Here is a 17,174-nt window from a genome sequence, read left to right as displayed (position 1 = left end):
ATAGATATTGTGATTTTACAATTTCTATAAAATTATACTAAACTTAAGTAGATCAAATAGGTTAATTTCGGGTCTGTTTAACCTATTTACATTAACGGGTTAAAATGGATTGATATAACACAACTCGTTATGTTAATGAATCGTGTTAGAATTTGAGATTTTGACACGATAAGCTTAACATGTTGGGTTAGAGTTGATCTATATAGTATAATATATATATCTTGATACAATACAAACACGAACATTTTAACACAATTTGACACCCCTATTAATATAATGCAACCCGCAAAATGGAAGCCAAGAAAAATGGATCAAACTATCCTAAAATGGATCAAACTATCCATCCGTGTTTGTCCAATAGAAGCTGCTAGAAGGGGCTTGGGCCAGTCGGGAAACTTGAGTCTTAGGTCTTGCTACTTTCCTTCTACATTAGAAACAGGCAAAAGGAAAAGGAAACCGAAAGAAAAAGCTCAGAAACACTCAAATCAAATACACAGAATCAAGAGCCTCTTAATCCAATCTAATTCAGCTGAGAGAATGGACGCGTCGAAGCTGAACCAATTCAAGCAATTCATCGAGCAGTGCAAGTCCAATCCCTCCGTTCTCAGTGACCCTTCCCTCTCCTTCTTCCGCGACTATCTCGAGAGGTAATACATAATTTTTAACTCCAATTCTAATTTCGCATTTTCTTCGCTTAAACAACAATCCAAAGCTTGCTGTTTCAATCCATGTTTATCTGTTTGATGGTGTTAAAACGATTCGTTTCAGCCTCGGTGCCCAGCTCCCACCTTCCGCGTACAAGCATGACGACTCCAAATCCGTACTCTCTGATTGCTCTTTATAATTTCTGGGGTTTATCACTTTATTTATTTATTTCTATGCAACCATACCTATGTAAATATGTATACTTGGAAGTGCAGAAGAGCTTTGTCGTGGAGGAGAGCGACGAGGACATGGCGGACACGGATGGCGGGAAAGGGAATGCTTACGATGAAGGAGAAGAGGACGAGATAATCGAGTCCGACCTTGAGCTCGAGGGCGAGACGGTGGAACCTGATAATGATCCCCCGCAGAAGGTCTTTTTCTCTTCGAGTCTAAATTGCATTTTTAATTTCATCGTGCTTTTTTAGGGGTGTTTCTGTATCGTATTGATGGAGGATCCAATATACTTGCAGATGGGAGATTCCTCAATCGAGGTCTCTGAGGAGAGCCGCGATGCTGCGCAGACTGCTAAGGCCAAAGCCATGGAAGCCATTTCTGAAGGTATATAATAAGTATATGTTTGAACTTAGACATTTTACATTTGTGTCTAACAAACAATTATGTTGCGCGGCAGTTTATGAATGTTGTGGTTTTGTGGATGTAGGAAACTTGGAGGAAGCGATCGAGAATCTCACGGAGGCGATTTTACTCAATCCAACGTCAGCCATCATGTATGCGACCAGAGGTGCGATTTGGTTTGAGTATGCGGAGTGTTGCATGCCATTTTTTTCCCTGACGTAATTTTTGGCTTTATAAAATGTTAATTTAATTTTTGTATGATCTTTTCTATAGCTAGTGTCTATGTCAAGATGAAGAAACCAAATGCGGCTATTCGTGACGCCAGTGCAGCTTTGGAGGTTGGTATTGCTTTTGTTGTATGCAATGAAAAATGTTTTCTCTCTTCTCTCTATGGTTCAAACACTATGTACTTGGTTGTATATATGCTGTTTGACAAAGTTTTTAATGCAGAACCAGTGTTGTTTTTAATCTAAAATGTAGCATATTTGTAAGTATGCCCATATGTAATTCTTATTCTGTTGGATGAATAGACTTTTGTAAATAGTAGCAAAATTATGATAAGGCATTTGTATGTACCATGTTGTATCAATGACATTGAATTGTGTTTGCTCTTGGTACTAGTATTCTGATCAATGCATCTGGTGGCGTGCATTGTTTTTTTTCTGAGAAAAAAATAAAGAAAACCTATGCTAATTTTGCACAACGTGCATTGTTAGATGCTAATTATACACAATGTTATCTATTTGGATTTATGGTGATTTTGTCTGGAAGTATGTTTAATTTAGTCATGCTTTTAAGCCCAGAGAAGCCATGCATTCAACTCTGTGTTCCAGTCTTTATAGCTCGTTGCAATGTGCGGTGCAATATTCTGAGAAGGTTAGTTTTAAATTGTACAGATTAATCCAGATTCTGCTAAAGGTTACAAGACTCGTGGCATGGCGCAAGCAATCCTCGGTCAGTGGGAAGAGGCTGCAAAGGATCTTCATCTGGCGTCAAAGTTAGACTATGATGAGGAAATCAATTCCGTACTTAAGAAGGTTTCCTCTCTCTCTGATTCAAATTAGTATCATCTGAGTAGCTGACTTTAGCTTTAGAATGTGCATTTTACCATTATGTTGATATCAGTTTGTGTGGTGTTTACCGAGAGGGAAAAAAAAAACTGAAAAAATCAGTTTGTGTGGTTCTTTTCCTGTGTAGTTGTATCATGTCGTGGTAATCACACTTCGATGTCCATTATAAATTAGAAGAATTAGGATTACATGTGCTAAATAATTATTTATGTATAATGTGTTGGTTTTCTGCTATTGTATTGCATGGGGATAATGTTTATAATTTCTTGTCTTTAATTTATCGCTCTTAGAATGTATTTAGGCGTCTTTCTGTATACTTCCTGTGTACATGGGCTAAACCTATTTCATTCATATATATAATATTTATCTCTTACTTATAAAAAAAAAAATTATTTATGTATATGCAAGATGTTAATATTTTATTTTGATAAGAAGTTAGAATAAAGATTTAAATAGGACTATATTATCGCAAATATTCTTGGATGCTCTTCAACAGACATGCAATATTTTTCGTAAGATGTAATTTGCATACCCTCATCTATTGCTCACATATCTTATGCCCTCTTGGATCTCTCTATCAATGGACCCAACCTACTACCCTACACGAGTTTGATGAAAGTCTAGGCTTACTTTTTCTAATTTTTTGATGGAGTGGTTTCTTGCTTTGTAAACATCCTTAAAGTTGTCATTCTTAGAGAAGGATTGAACTGTCTGCTTATATGTTGCCTGTTGAACTGTCTGATCGCTATTTGTCAATGCATGTACATTGGCATATTAGACATGGCATATTGTTGTGTTAGTCTTTTGACTTATTTAGGCGTCTCTCTGTGTGTGTGCCATCTTATGTCCAGGTTGAACCAAATGCACATAGGATCGAGGAACATCGTCGGAAGTATGAAAGGTTGCACAAGGAAAGAGAGGAAAGAAAGAATGAACGTGAAAGACAACGTCGCCGTGCTGAAGCTCAGGTAACCTGTTTTACATTTGGCTCCTAACAAAATTATCCAGCCATCTTTTTGCTATAAGATCTAATAATTTATTTGTGCATTCTGTTCAAGGCTGCATATGAGAAGGCCAAGAAGCAAGAAGAGTCATCCTCCAGTCAGAAACCTGGAGGCATGCCAGGGTTTTCAGGGGGGATGCCTGGAGGGTTTCCAGGAGGTATGCCTGGAGGGTTTGCAGGAGGTATGCCTGGAGGTATGCCTGGAGGTTTCCCTGGTAGCATGCCAGGAGGGATGCCTGGAGGGATGCCTGGAAATGTTGATTTTAGTAAAATACTGAATGTAAGTTGATGGGATTTTGTAGGATTCTCTTAAAAAATATTTTTTCATGACTATTGGTGATATACTCTAGCTAACCTCTATATGTGGAACATTTGACAAGGTATTACTAAGTTTTGCTATTTTGTTTTCGGCTTAAATACAGAAAAATATATAATGCAATGAAATTTCCTGCATATATTGTCTCTTCTTCCATAGGATTATATCGCACAGTTCAGCATTTAAAAAAGGATGTGTTTCATAGACTGGTTTGATGTGTGTTTGCTAACTATTTTTTAGGACCCTGAACTGATGGCGGCATTTAGTGATCCAGAAGTCATGGCTGCTCTTCAAGATGGTACTTTTCCTATTCTCATATTCTTTGATTTCTGCTATGATTATTTCATTTTTTCTTAGTTATTTATTTATTTATCTCATCTACTAGATTTTTTCATCTTGAATCAAATAGGTTTTAGTATTAAGAAGAAGATTGCATTAAATAGATTTAAATTCTTGTCTATCTAAGTTTTGATGGGAGTGCATCATCTCTATTCCATTGCTTGATATTAGGCCTTTTACTTTAAGGGTTAGTGCTTGCTAGCTTTTCAGGAGCCTTTTTTATTTTATTTTTTGTTTTGTTTTTTTTTTTTTTTGTATGGAACAAGATGAGGTTAGGTTTACCATTGCAATTTGTAAGGTAGATGCTAGCTGATGGTAGGTGAATGATAACACTACCTTGTTGGTGGGATGGTAGTTTTCTTTCGTGAATGGCATTTCGTGGAGATTGAGAAAATTGGACTTCTCTTGCTTTGGGCTTATGCCATCATTCGTTGTTGTTGTTTTTTTTTTTGTTTGGGGGGGGGGGGCGGGGCTTGTTTAATTGCCACACTGTTAGTTTGTATATTTCCATCTATCTTTTCTTTAGGGCAGTAAAATTTAAGAATTAGGTATTAATTTATTACATGGGATAAAAGAAGTAGATAAGAGAAGATTGGCTTAGGTGGGTTGGATGTTGCCATAAAGATGGCATAACATTAAGTTGGAGCATTTGTGGGAAGTTTCTCCTCCCAAAAGCAATAAGGAGAGAAGATGGTAGAAACGTGAAGGCGAGAGGATGCCCTGATCCATGTTGTTGAATGATCTGATCAAATTCATGGCCAATGCAAGTGTGGAATTTCAGTCAAAATAGGATTCCTTGAGATAACAATGTAGTATTTTTGTTTGTTTGACATTACTATACATGTTTGCAATCCTTTCCTATTGTAATTACTGTGTCATTGTTGTCCTGAATGTTGAGTGGGTAAACATGTTATGACCTTAACTTAGAACTCAGAAACGTGTGATTATTTTCATTTTGTACTTTGTGTGAATGTAATATAAGGTTAGCATACGCCCATCGAAGGCAAATTGTTTTTTTTCTGCGTGCTTGAAAACTTTGAGTAGAAGAGAGGGGAGTACATGGTGTGGGAAAAAAAGGTTTTTTTTTTTTTTTTGGGGAGGATTCACAGACTCGGTCAGAGTAGTATTTAGAACCTCCTCCATTCCTTCAGAACGTAATTGCATGTGCTAATGTGTCACAACGCTATATAGCTTGTTTGACCGTCATTTCCTGTGTTCTTGGCTGATGTTTTTGCAGTAATGAAAAACCCTGCAAATCTTGCGAAGCATCAATCAAATCCCAAGGTGGCTCCTGTAATTGCAAAGATGATGGGCAAATTTGGAGGAGGACCCAAGTAAACTGTTTTATTATTGAAATCGTTATTGTGGGAGATCAACTTTCAGCAAGTTCAGGCAGGCAAGATCTTTTTATGATACATTTGAGGTTGTATTATCATTCCAACATCCAAAACCTTGGTGGCTGCTTGCCTATTTCTGATTTTAGAATTTGTTCGAGAGAGTGTTGGTTTTGATGATCTATCTTGCCGATGTGTTAATTTAAGGCAGTTTGCGTAATTAATACAATAGGAATGCGTTTGTTGGACATACTTGTAGCTTTCCATTGGACCGTTTATAGTCAGCGTTTTCTGTTTTAGATGGAAATGAGATACATCAAAAGGGGATGAGGCAATGTCGACCTGAGAGGTGAAGAGAAAACTCAATCTATTTTGCTTAATTATTCAGTTAAATTAATAATTCGTTATTGTAAAATATATAGCAACAATAATTCCAGCCCACATGCGAATGCAATGATTTATTGATTGGTTTATACAGGCCCAGCCTGTCCAGTGCTTTGGGCTTTAGGTCGAGAATAAGAATATTTGATAGGCCCAAACCTGGTCATGCTGGTGTGTGTCACTGGCGCCAATAGGCTGCCTGTCCCATGGCCCCACCTAACTAACGTTGATGAACAACCTACCATGCACGGAAATATTATGTCTAGACCCTACATATGTATATTATATTCTACATCTTCATCTTCAAATTAAGTTTCTATTGTCATGCGCTAGCTGTCGGTGAATGTTAATTCTGTTGTGTATGCAATCGAGCGTCATTTCCTTCTAATTAAAGTGGTACGTACAGTCTTTGCCCATAAGTCCCACTTGATGAAAGTCTTAACACCATTTTAAGCTAAGTAATGAAGCTTAATGATGATTAGCCTTGAGAGAAGGGGAAACTAATCCTAACCTGTTTTAATTGTCAAGAAAGTGCTTACGGATGGATGTCATAATTAATGTCGGCAACGAAAATATTGCCTTCCGCACGACTCTACAGTCGACCCACTTTTTGGAAAATTTTCTTTTCATCTAGTGAAAAAAAGTAATTAACGAACTTAATTAACCCCTCCACCTCCCCCCTCTTTTTTGTTTGTCAGCCCATTCATTCGGTAGAAAAAAAATATGCCTACTGATCTCTCCTTCGTTCGTCAATTGCATGTAGTCATGTAAAGCTGTAAAAAGAGCCTCCCCTTACTAGTGTCTGGGGGTTGATTTGGAAGCCAATTCGTTTTCAGACGGCCTCAAGTTTTAGCTTGAGTACTATGATAGTTGGTAATATTCTCTGCTTTTACCCATCATGGAATTGGATCAGTTGCCCACAGAATATATGTTATCTTTGAATCGGAACTGAGAACCGCTAAGTTTACGCAAACTAGTGCTTTGTTGATGAATGATTTGTGTTTGCGATGATCAGCCCCATAGGTGAGCTATCTTACTCAAGACAGCTAGCTAGGGGTTTTGAGCTAGCTCACTCTTTTGGGAGAAAATTAAGAGTACGTACTGAAACTCGTAAATTAATGATTATCAAGATAAAATATAAATAAACGTGAGATCAAATTTTGCTTTCGTGGGGTTATTATGTTTCTGACCAATTAAGCCTGTCAACAGAAGACATATGGATCGAAGTATAGACAACTGGATGATGATCTAGTACTACAACTCCTGATCAGGATTTAAAGTTCATTCAAAGATCAGTTCTTCTTCGCGAGCTCATATCAACATGCCTCTGCTATATATGGCTAATAGTCCTGTTGATGGCATTATCAGGTGATCATCTACAATTCAACAAATACACAGCAAACTTACTTTTCCGCTTTCCTGCTATATACCAACCTTTATCTCCAAATATTAGACATTTATGTGACCTGATCTGATCATGTGTCTTGTAGGGTTAAAAGCAATAGATCAATCTGGATTTTATTCAATAGATCAAGATATTCCACCCTTCCGATCGATATTGTCTTATTCTTAGACCACTAATTACGATATTGATTTTTATCCGACCTTTCAATTTCTGAAAAATGGTCTCTCTTCTATAATTGAATGAATGTTTCAACTTTAATTTTCAGTGGATTGATTAATTCGGATAATTAAACTTCTCTACAATTAATTATACGTCCCAAATAATATAATCCCTAGCTACAAAACAGCATGTATATATATCTCTTTCTTAATTACAGAAAATGTTTGGGGCAAACATATAATTAAATTATATATATATATATTGTCCCATGTCTGAAAACTGAAGTTTTGTCGTAGACAGACCAGACCCTGCATGCCTGCCTTGTCAGTCCTCCACAACAATATCCATCTACTTTGTTTGGTGCTAATTTTATGTTGTTAATTAAATTAATTGCATGCCTTAATGACGACTGCATTACTCTATAGCTACGCAACTAGCTAGCTAGGCAGATGCTTTTAATGAATTTTTTATTATTATTATCGACTATGCATTAATACTAAAGTATATATAGTGGAGATATAACATTTTATCTCAACGTTTTGCAAATTTCAATTTGGTAGATAGGAAGTCACTTTTGGATGTGCTTTGATGTTGCCTGATGCATGAATACGATATGATTCAGGCTTTAATTAATTGGTTTCTCATCGATATTGGTCATCAACAAAAAGTGGGATAGATCATCCGTTCAATTAGTACTATTACTGTATAATTAAACTAATTGGTTTAAAATACAAAAAAAAAATAATAATAATAATTAATTATTTTTCATCATGTGTCACAATCTACTAGCTAGGATCCATTGATAAAATTTTAGAAACGGATCTACATACCAAAACAATTAATCATGTAGATAGAGTGATGAGCTAGCTTGACTTATAAAAAATAGCTGATCATGTCATTATTGTGTGGCCTGAAATATTTTTTGCCTTAAACATGTAGTATATTCATGCTTTTATTAATGTGCATCTGAAATAATTATTTGTATACATATTATATATATATATATATATATATATATAATCATGCATCGATCACAGACGTCATTGTAAATTAATTTGTACGCAAGTGATATGTAACATGATGAGCTTTTCTATGGACGAGAGAGAAGAGAACAATTGGCGGGATCGATCGAGCGGAATCCCCGTTCATATGGTTGACTATAATTTTCACGTACAAAGAAAATCAGGAGGTGTACGTACATGCAGGTGGTGGGAAAATAAATTAATGGCACCTAACACCCCGGCCAGCCGCCTACATCAATTTTGTAATTTCCAGTACATTTTTTTTGTTTTTTGGGAAACTATTTTCACTCTATTTTGCGTTTTGCATCCCACACTATTAAATGAACACATGGCATCTTTTAGCTACAAAAAACGAATTAATGCAATATTCATCCTGATCTAGCTATATTATATATTAAGGGCTAATTAACTATATATCAATATTGTATGATTTATGTCACCTATATTTTTACATTCTTCTTGATGGCCGGTCAGGATTGACAAGATCAGTGTTATTTATCAGTTATTTATTTTTTATTTATACAATTAGATGGTGCAATGTGCTAATTTAATTTGATAGTTTAAGCTGTATAACTAGGTCATGATGTAAAGTGTAAAACGCACATTTGTTAATTGGAGATAAGTGGAAAGTGTATTATTTCCCCTTTGTAATGGCAGCTAGCTGTACTTAAACCAATCAGTTCGACCCTTACAAGCAATACATGCCACACTTTGTTTCCTTGCGACAAGACGTACGTACGTACAACATTTTGATATAAAACCTATTATAAATAACTCCAGTTTCTCACATTTAAAAAAATCTTTAGATCTAATAATATATAAATGCCTACTATATCAAAAAAGAAAAAGAAAAAAAAAAGAAAAAGAAACTTCAAATTACGTCATGATGATGATTTGTCAATGTGAGATTTTGGGATCTTAGAGTTTCTACGATCAACGTGGATGTGTTTGCATTAATAGAATTGTTGGGAGATCATGAGAATTAACCAGCAAGTGTGGCTTAATTTATTGGTGAACATGCATGTAAAATATTAATGAAGATCGAGCATGATACGTAAAATATTATTGAAAAACATGAATGGTATTCCTCTAATCCCTAGCTTATGCATGGGGAAACTACGTGTTTCCCATATACTCGTACGGAAACCTAGATCTTTGGATATGTGAAGAGAATTTGCATACAATATTGTCTGTTGTAGTGTCTTGCAAGTCATATATATAATACTTTTCCATTTGATTTTCACCACCTGGCACTGCAAACTACGTTAAGGCAAAGAAAACTTGGATGAGATAATTCGTTATCATGATCGACAACCTTTTACCAAGTACGCTTATAAACATGATTGGTTTATATGTAGATAGACACCTAATGTCATAATAATCGCGAAACTCAGCTATATATTGAGTTTGGAGGGAAAACGGTCCACATTGAACTATATATACCCACCTACATACAGAGATACAAGTCAATGACCAACAAATGTGGATTATCAACTGCCCCCATTCTAGCAATACTATATAGTAAAGTCTAACAACTTGATGAGAATATTGAAGAAAATAAATTGTAGTACGACTTGAACAATGTTCCGAGGTGGATGTGCTTTTTGGCACGACACGCGGTACGTGATACTAAAAGCTGAGAGTTTACGTAAGTACTATATCAAGTCTAAGGGATATGCTTGGCCCTGAAGAATGAGATAAAATAAAAATTTTATAAATAATAATAAGATAGTTTGTAAATAATAGTGAGATAATTTGAGTTAAGTATGTATTGAATTTTGGGAAATGAGAGATCAAAAAGTTGAATAAAAAATATTATAAAATTAAAATATTGTTAGAATATAATTTTTTTTAATATAATTTTTATTTTGAAATTTGAAAAATTTGAATTATTTTTTATTTGAAAGCTTGGAAAATTGTAATGATTAGTTTGAAAATGTTGTAATAATTAGTTTGAAAGTATTTGTATTTAAATGACGTTTGAGAAGTAAATGATCATATGAGATGAGATTGATGGGTTGGATGAAAAACTTTTCCAAACATCCCCTTAATTAGCATGCAATTCTAGGTTTGTCTGCAAAACTTTTATTTGATGTCGGGGAACCTCATCGGTCAAATATTATAAAAATTGCATGAATCAATGCTTTGCATGCAATTGGATTAATTCTGATTATGAAACCAATCAGTTAACCTAGAATTATGTGTTCGTGGAAGACAACCTCATGTAATGTTGCGTACCAGAATCAACATACGCATATGTACTGGTCCGTGTCCAAGATATATAGTACTACTAAAACCATTTTTGGGGTCTGTTTAATTTTAGTAAGATTTGCACGCATGTGTATGTGATCGAGTGGGCGTGGTTAAAGTCTTGATTTGCTTAGGCAAAGAGGAAAAAACTTCCAAAAAAAAAGTGTAAGATCTCATCTGGTGGTTGACAGCACATATTTGCGATCCTATTTCTTCTACCCCCTAACTTTTATTCAGACAACATGAGTTCACTTAACAGAAAGAATATATGTTCTGATTGGTTTGTGGAGCCAGGTCTTGTTGGTCTATCGGCCTGAATTGATGATTTGATCCGACAAGGATGCATTATGATTTTTTGGTAAATTTTCAATGAGGCTTGTGTCTAAGGGTGTAAACTTAAACCGGAAAATCGGTCCGGACCGGACCGAACTGGACCGGTTTTGAACCGGTCCGGTCCGGAACCGATTTTTAAAATTTAAAAACCGGCCAGTTCCGGAATTTTTTGACCCTGACCGAACCGGACCGGACCGGTTGATTAAAAAAAAATAATATTTTTATATATAAGTTTTATACAAAATATTTTATATATATTAAATATTAATATATATAAGTTTTATATATAATGTATAATTATAAATTTTTATGTGAAATTTTATATATAATATATACATATTCATATAAGAAATAATTTCTTATTATAATTTATAAATTATTACATAAAATGTTAATACTAAATCACTAAAAGTTTATAACTAATACTAATATATAACTTATAACTATACCAATAGTCTAATATTAATACTATTATATAGTCTAATATATTAATAAAAGTATAAAATAGTTTTTTTTAAATCAAAAATTTTTTTTTTTATAAACAAATTTTTAATGACAAATTGTGAAACTTAGATTTTAAAAAAATAGGAAAATCGGACCGGACCGGACCGAAAACCGGTAAAACTGGAAGTACCGGTTTAGGAGGGTAACCTGTGCGTAATCGGTTTTGAAAAATATAAAACCGATACATACTGGTTCGGTCTTAGATTTTATCCAAAACCAGATCGGATCGGACCGGTTACACCCCTACTTGTGCCATGTTCACTTCGGTTTGGGCTGAAAACTTTTAGCACTTTTTGCGATTAGAAAAAGTTTAAGGCAGAATGTTCACTCAAAACTCGCTCGACAGGTTGCTCGAGCGAAACTTGGATAGAGAGTTCGCTCGACATGTGTTTGACATTACTTCGCTCAAGCGAAACTCAGAAAGAAAGTTCGATCGATGCGCGCTCGACACGCTGCTTGAGCGAATAATGCAGAAATGTAAAATTTAGGGTTTCCTCTATGTGACACTATAAATATGTACTTAATGAGAGTTCTGAACAATGAAATTTTGCACCAAAGTGTATTTTGTAATTTTTTAGCATAATAAAATTCTCTGTAACTCTGTGGACGTAAATATGTTGCCAAAACATGTTAATTTTGTGTCATATGATTAATTACTTGTTTATTTACTTGTGTTTGTTTTTATTTTATTTGCAACTCATCGTTGGTTTTGCTGAATTGAGAAGTTTGTTTGAAGGTGTCAGGAGATGTTGCCAACTTGGTTTTTTTCGGGTGGATATTGAGATAGATTCCCAAATTCTGGTTAATTGGATTAAAAAAGGAAATTGTGATCTTTGGTATCTTGAGGATTATTGGAACGAACTTCAAGTTTGTCTTGAATGTCTGGATTATCGAGTGAGTCATGTTTTTCGTGAAGGTAATGCCGTTACTGATTTCCTTGCTAAAATTGGAGCTGAGTGATTAAATATGGAGTGGTCTGAGGATCGTGGTAATTTACCTGGTAAATTAAGAGGTCTTCTGCGCATGGATAGAATTGGACTTCCATACTTGCGTATATCGTAGTGAGGTATTTTCTTATTTCAGCTGATTTTTCTTATTTTTCTTTTATCTATTCGAGTTGACTTTTCTTTGCAGGTGGTTTTTTAGATTGATTGTTCTGAGTCTTATGTATCTTCTTTTAAGCTTGGATTTTAGATTGATGTCTAGGGATTTTGTGAGGTCTGGGTTTTGGTCTTTTTTGTTTATGTATAACCCCCAAACTTCTGGCTTGTAACTACGGTTTTCCTCCGTCACAAATGAAGGTTATTTAATAAAATTAGGGTTCCGTCATCTTTTTTAAAAAAAAAAGTCTTCGTTAGTTTCACAACATGTTATTCTAAAATGCATTGCAAAAAATATTATAAAACTATATATTGGAGCTAGCGATAATTATAAACTTATTCTTTAATATTTAGCAAACTTGAGATGTAATTTTTGATAGGTAGACTTAATTTTATTTGTACGTAGACTTGACACTTCTTAATTTGTTAGTCAGTCGAGCCCGTATATCTTTACAGCGACGACGTTATAGATGGCATTAATCCAACTCTTCCATTATTATTGGTGACTTGATGTAATGATTTCTCCTTATTATTATGCATGCATGTACTACTAGAAAATGCTAGAAATTAAACTACGTACAAATATTCCACTTTATTAATATGCATGTCTACACTCGGATAAATTATTGTTAAAGAAATAAAAATTCAAAGATTATTAATACAGCAGAGTGGAGTAATATTCGCGTGAAATAGTTGTATAGTTTCTATCCGTACTAGTATATATATATAATATATATATGCATTTTAATCTGATCAAAGCCCTTAAAAGAGAAGGGAAATTAAAGTCTTCTTGTTTCGGATCTTATAATTAAGCACAGTACTACAGTATTACTTGATTATGGAGAAATTACATTTATGTAGGCCGGCGAGTATTAGGTCTCATTTATTTTCACAATTCTTTTTAATTTAATTTATTTAATTATTATAATTTTTTTAAATTCTCATAAAAATAAAATAAATAAATCAAGTTTTTTAAATTTTTAAATAAAAATAATATTAAAAATATATATTTTATTTAATTCTTAATTTTAATCTTAATACATTTCATCTTATCTTTTCTGTAAAAATAAAAAAATAAATTTACAGTAAGGGATTTGGAATTTTTTCCTCCAAGATTTTCTCGTATTGACTTCATATTTATTTAGTCAAACTTAGATGCCTCGTCTATTTGATCAATTATATAATTAATTATATTGTGAGAGATAGTACCTGAAGCAAAACATGTGGCTGGAGTTTAAGGTGATTCTTGAAACTGTAGAGAAGTCATTAATAATTGGGATTGTCACAAGAAGTAGCTAGGCTTGCTGTGAGCAGTACCGGATGAGAGATTGGTCTGAACACAGCACAGCCTACACAATATTCAATAAGATGATAACATGATTAAGCGGGTGAGAAAGATCTCTTCATTATGAATAAAAAAACACATCAAAGACTTAAGTCCTAAAAACAAACGGTTCAGGTTGCATGTAGACACCGAGACTTACAGGAATCTGCAGCACTAAATCGCATTCCACAATAACAAGGACACGTAAACGTGATGATGACGAAATGGGTGATGGAATGGTTGAGTAAGAGTGCAATCTGGGGGAGTGGGTTTGTGTAGGAAAATGGGAAGTACAACATTTTTTTTTGGATGATTACATGTAGCTCTGCCCTTGACTCTCCCATCTTTCATCATGATCACCCATTTGTGTAGCAGGACATACGAGAATCCCCATTTTAGTTCCCATGTCCCTTTCAAGACACAATGGTGGTACCCGCAATCTCTCTGATCTCTCTCTCTCTCTCCCCATAATATATTTGGGTTTAATTTGGAGTTTGTGTTCATATTATATGCACCAATTTTGTCAGGGGAAAGGTGAGGGTTTTATATAAAGGTGGATGTGGGGCTTTTGGGTCATTGCAAGTAGCAGACGTGAGACTTGTATTAGACTTGCGAGCCTAGGCTAGTGATATGGGGAGGCAACCTTGCTGTGACAAACTTGGGGTAAAGAAAGGCCCATGGACGGCTGAGGAAGACAAGAAACTCATCAACTTCATCCTCACCAATGGCCAGTGCTGTTGGCGTGCGGTCCCGAAGCTCGCCGGGCTCCGACGCTGCGGCAAGAGTTGCCGTCTTCGTTGGACAAATTATCTTCGCCCTGACCTAAAGAGGGGCCTTCTCAGTGAAGCTGAAGAACAATTGGTTATTGATCTTCATGCACGTCTTGGCAACAGGTCACTGATCATATTTCTTTGTTATTGACATATGTTTCATCATTCTGCATTATGTTGTGTTTGGAGCTTTTTCAAGCTTCCACGGTTTGATTAATGGTGTTTGTTGTAGTGATAGTTCATGCACATATTCTTTTGCCTTAATGATATGTTAAAATCATGCAGTCTTATTGTAAGGTGCAAGCTTATTACAACCTTTTTTGGTCGTCAATCATGGCGCTGAGAAAGATATATATAATAAATTCATTTGAATTTATTTACTTAACGAGGAAACTTGCAGTTGACGCGTTTGAAAAGAGTCATGCACACCCTTTGATAATTAATAAGTTTGATTCTTTTGGCACTTCACTTGAATCGAGCAAGGAAGGATTTGTGGTTCAAATCATAGTCCTAGGACATGAGATATATATTTATCTCTGTGCAAGTCATGGTTTTGAAGTCGGAGAAACCCTCTAGCTAGGTTAGCAGCCTTTTTCTTGTTCATGATGCAGTATCTGCGTGTCGAATTCACTTTCAGATAATGCATCGTCTACTGTATGTCTTAGAGGAACTCTGAGCAGTTTGTTGCTTAAGATTCAAGATCAGCATTAATATTTTAATATTCAAGAAATCCATATTGATTTTTACCATTAAATTCATTGCTATATATAATATTAATTACTTGTGCTTATTGTGTTTAATAAATTTTATTCTTAGGTGGTCCAAGATTGCAGCCAGATTGCCTGGAAGAACTGATAACGAGATTAAGAACCACTGGAACACCCATATCAAGAAAAAGCTTCTTAAGATGGGAATTGATCCTGTCACTCATGAACCACTTCATGAAAAACAACCATTTTCTGAGGAAACACCATCAAATGCTATTCACTTGCAAGAATCATCTGGCAACCAATCTGTGCAGGAAAATGACAGCATCATTAACTCAGATGACAACTCTTCAAGCTCCCCAACCGAAAATTGTTCAAGTGACGAGTCCCTTTTGTTAGACAACATTTGCAACAATGAATCTTTAGTGAACAGCTTGTGGCTAGACGAAGCTCCCCTAGTTGATGCTGCAACGTGGGAAAACCATCCTATTGGAGAAAATATGATCTGTAACATGGGCTTGCCATCCTTGGAGGAGAATTGCGCCTGGTTATTGGATTGTCAGGACTTCGGGATTCATGATTTTGGTTTCGACTGTTTCAACGATATTGATCAACTAAACGTGTTAAACACATTAGACGTGGGAGAAAAGCAGTACTAGGACGTAGTACCAAACTGGAGTCTGGAGGACTTTGTCGCCAAGAAGACAAGAAAAAAAATGTTTAAAAGCTGCAAATATGCACATGTACGTACGTGACAGAACACCACATATGTCCGTCTGCAGGCTGAATTTGGGGTCTTTGGTGTACGTTGAACTTTTATGTATTTTGTTCCAGAATATTCTTGGAAGGTGGAAGGTGAACCTTGCCTCTTATGAGGTCCCTCACCAACCAAAGTAAAAACAATAGTACAGAAGCAGAGAGTTGATGATCACTAAAAATGTGACATTATTAATTTGGTGTTGTACTGCTCGAACTTATGTCGAAGGTGGGGACACAGTGCTGAGCAGCAATGTTACCAAGTGTACGTTAGTGGGATATGTGATCTATATGAATCCACCTTTTGTACATAGTACTGTATATATGTTTAAATTAAAAATAAAGGGAAAAGTTCGTTTTGTTTTGTTTTGTTTATTATAACCTATTCTCTTGTACTAGTACAGTAGTGCTGCTAATTAAGCATATATATGGTAATAGTTTGAGCTGGATAGAGTGGCCTTTAATCTGTAATAAATTATAAATTACTTTCTGCCTCATTATTTTAATTTTTAACAAACCTCAATAGGATTACGGAATCATTATTATTTGGTACGTACTCTTCTTCCCGGCCGGACCACGAAACTGTAAAATGGGACTGTTTTCTCATTACTTCCTTTACACTACAACAAAGAGAAAGTTTAGGAAGCTATTCTAGGTTTTATACTTTCTAAGGCTAATATCACGTTTGACCCTTGAAAGAAGAGATTTTAAATTCAAACTGACCTACAATTTCTCCAATCGGTTCTTCATTGACAATTCACGCCAACAATATCCCCGGCCTCAAGTTGGTGCATACATATCTCTAATACACAACTTATCAAGTGAGTTGTAGAAGATTTTGCTGGAAACGACCTTTGTAAGTATGTCTGCCAGTTGGTCTTTAGATTTAACAAATGGAAATTGAATGATCTTGGCTTTGAGGTTGATCTGTTTGATGAAATGTCAATCCACCTCAATGTGTTTAGTATGATCATGTTGGACTGAATTATGAAAAATATCAATGGTTGTCTTATTGTCACAAAACAACTTCATTTCGGAGCTAGGAGCAAATCCAATCACAGTTAGCAACCTTTTAAGCCAAAGAAGTTCACAAAAACCTTTGGCCATTTCTCGGAACTCG

The 17,174-nt window shown here is 35.2% G+C and overlaps 2 protein-coding genes across 2 annotated transcripts; both read left to right on the top strand.

Moving 5' to 3' along the window:
* Positions 1-338: 338 nt before the first annotated feature.
* On the top strand, positions 339-5,650 carry LOC109011291 (FAM10 family protein At4g22670-like). Its single transcript, XM_018992431.2, has 11 exons — positions 339-647; positions 769-820; positions 921-1,076; positions 1,176-1,263; positions 1,367-1,447; positions 1,555-1,619; positions 2,178-2,318; positions 3,203-3,319; positions 3,410-3,634; positions 3,911-3,968; positions 5,247-5,650. Exons 1-11 carry the CDS (start codon positions 538-540, stop codon positions 5,345-5,347), a joined length of 1,194 nt encoding a protein of 397 aa, XP_018847976.1. The 5' UTR covers positions 339-537; the 3' UTR covers positions 5,348-5,650.
* Positions 5,651-14,355: 8,705 nt separating this feature from the next.
* Positions 14,356-16,393, top strand: LOC109011286 (protein ODORANT1-like). Its single transcript, XM_018992417.2, has 2 exons — positions 14,356-14,714; positions 15,408-16,393. The coding sequence occupies exons 1-2, from the start codon at positions 14,452-14,454 to the stop codon at positions 15,955-15,957; spliced, it is 813 nt and encodes a 270-aa protein (XP_018847962.1). The 5' UTR covers positions 14,356-14,451; the 3' UTR covers positions 15,958-16,393.
* Positions 16,394-17,174: the final 781 nt, after the last annotated feature.

This window comes from Juglans regia, chromosome 2 (genome assembly GCF_001411555.2).
Source record: "Juglans regia cultivar Chandler chromosome 2, Walnut 2.0, whole genome shotgun sequence".
NCBI lineage: Eukaryota > Viridiplantae > Streptophyta > Magnoliopsida > Fagales > Juglandaceae > Juglans > Juglans regia.
Note: the sequence above shows the minus strand (reverse complement) of the source record. Positions and strands in the feature narration are given on the sequence as shown.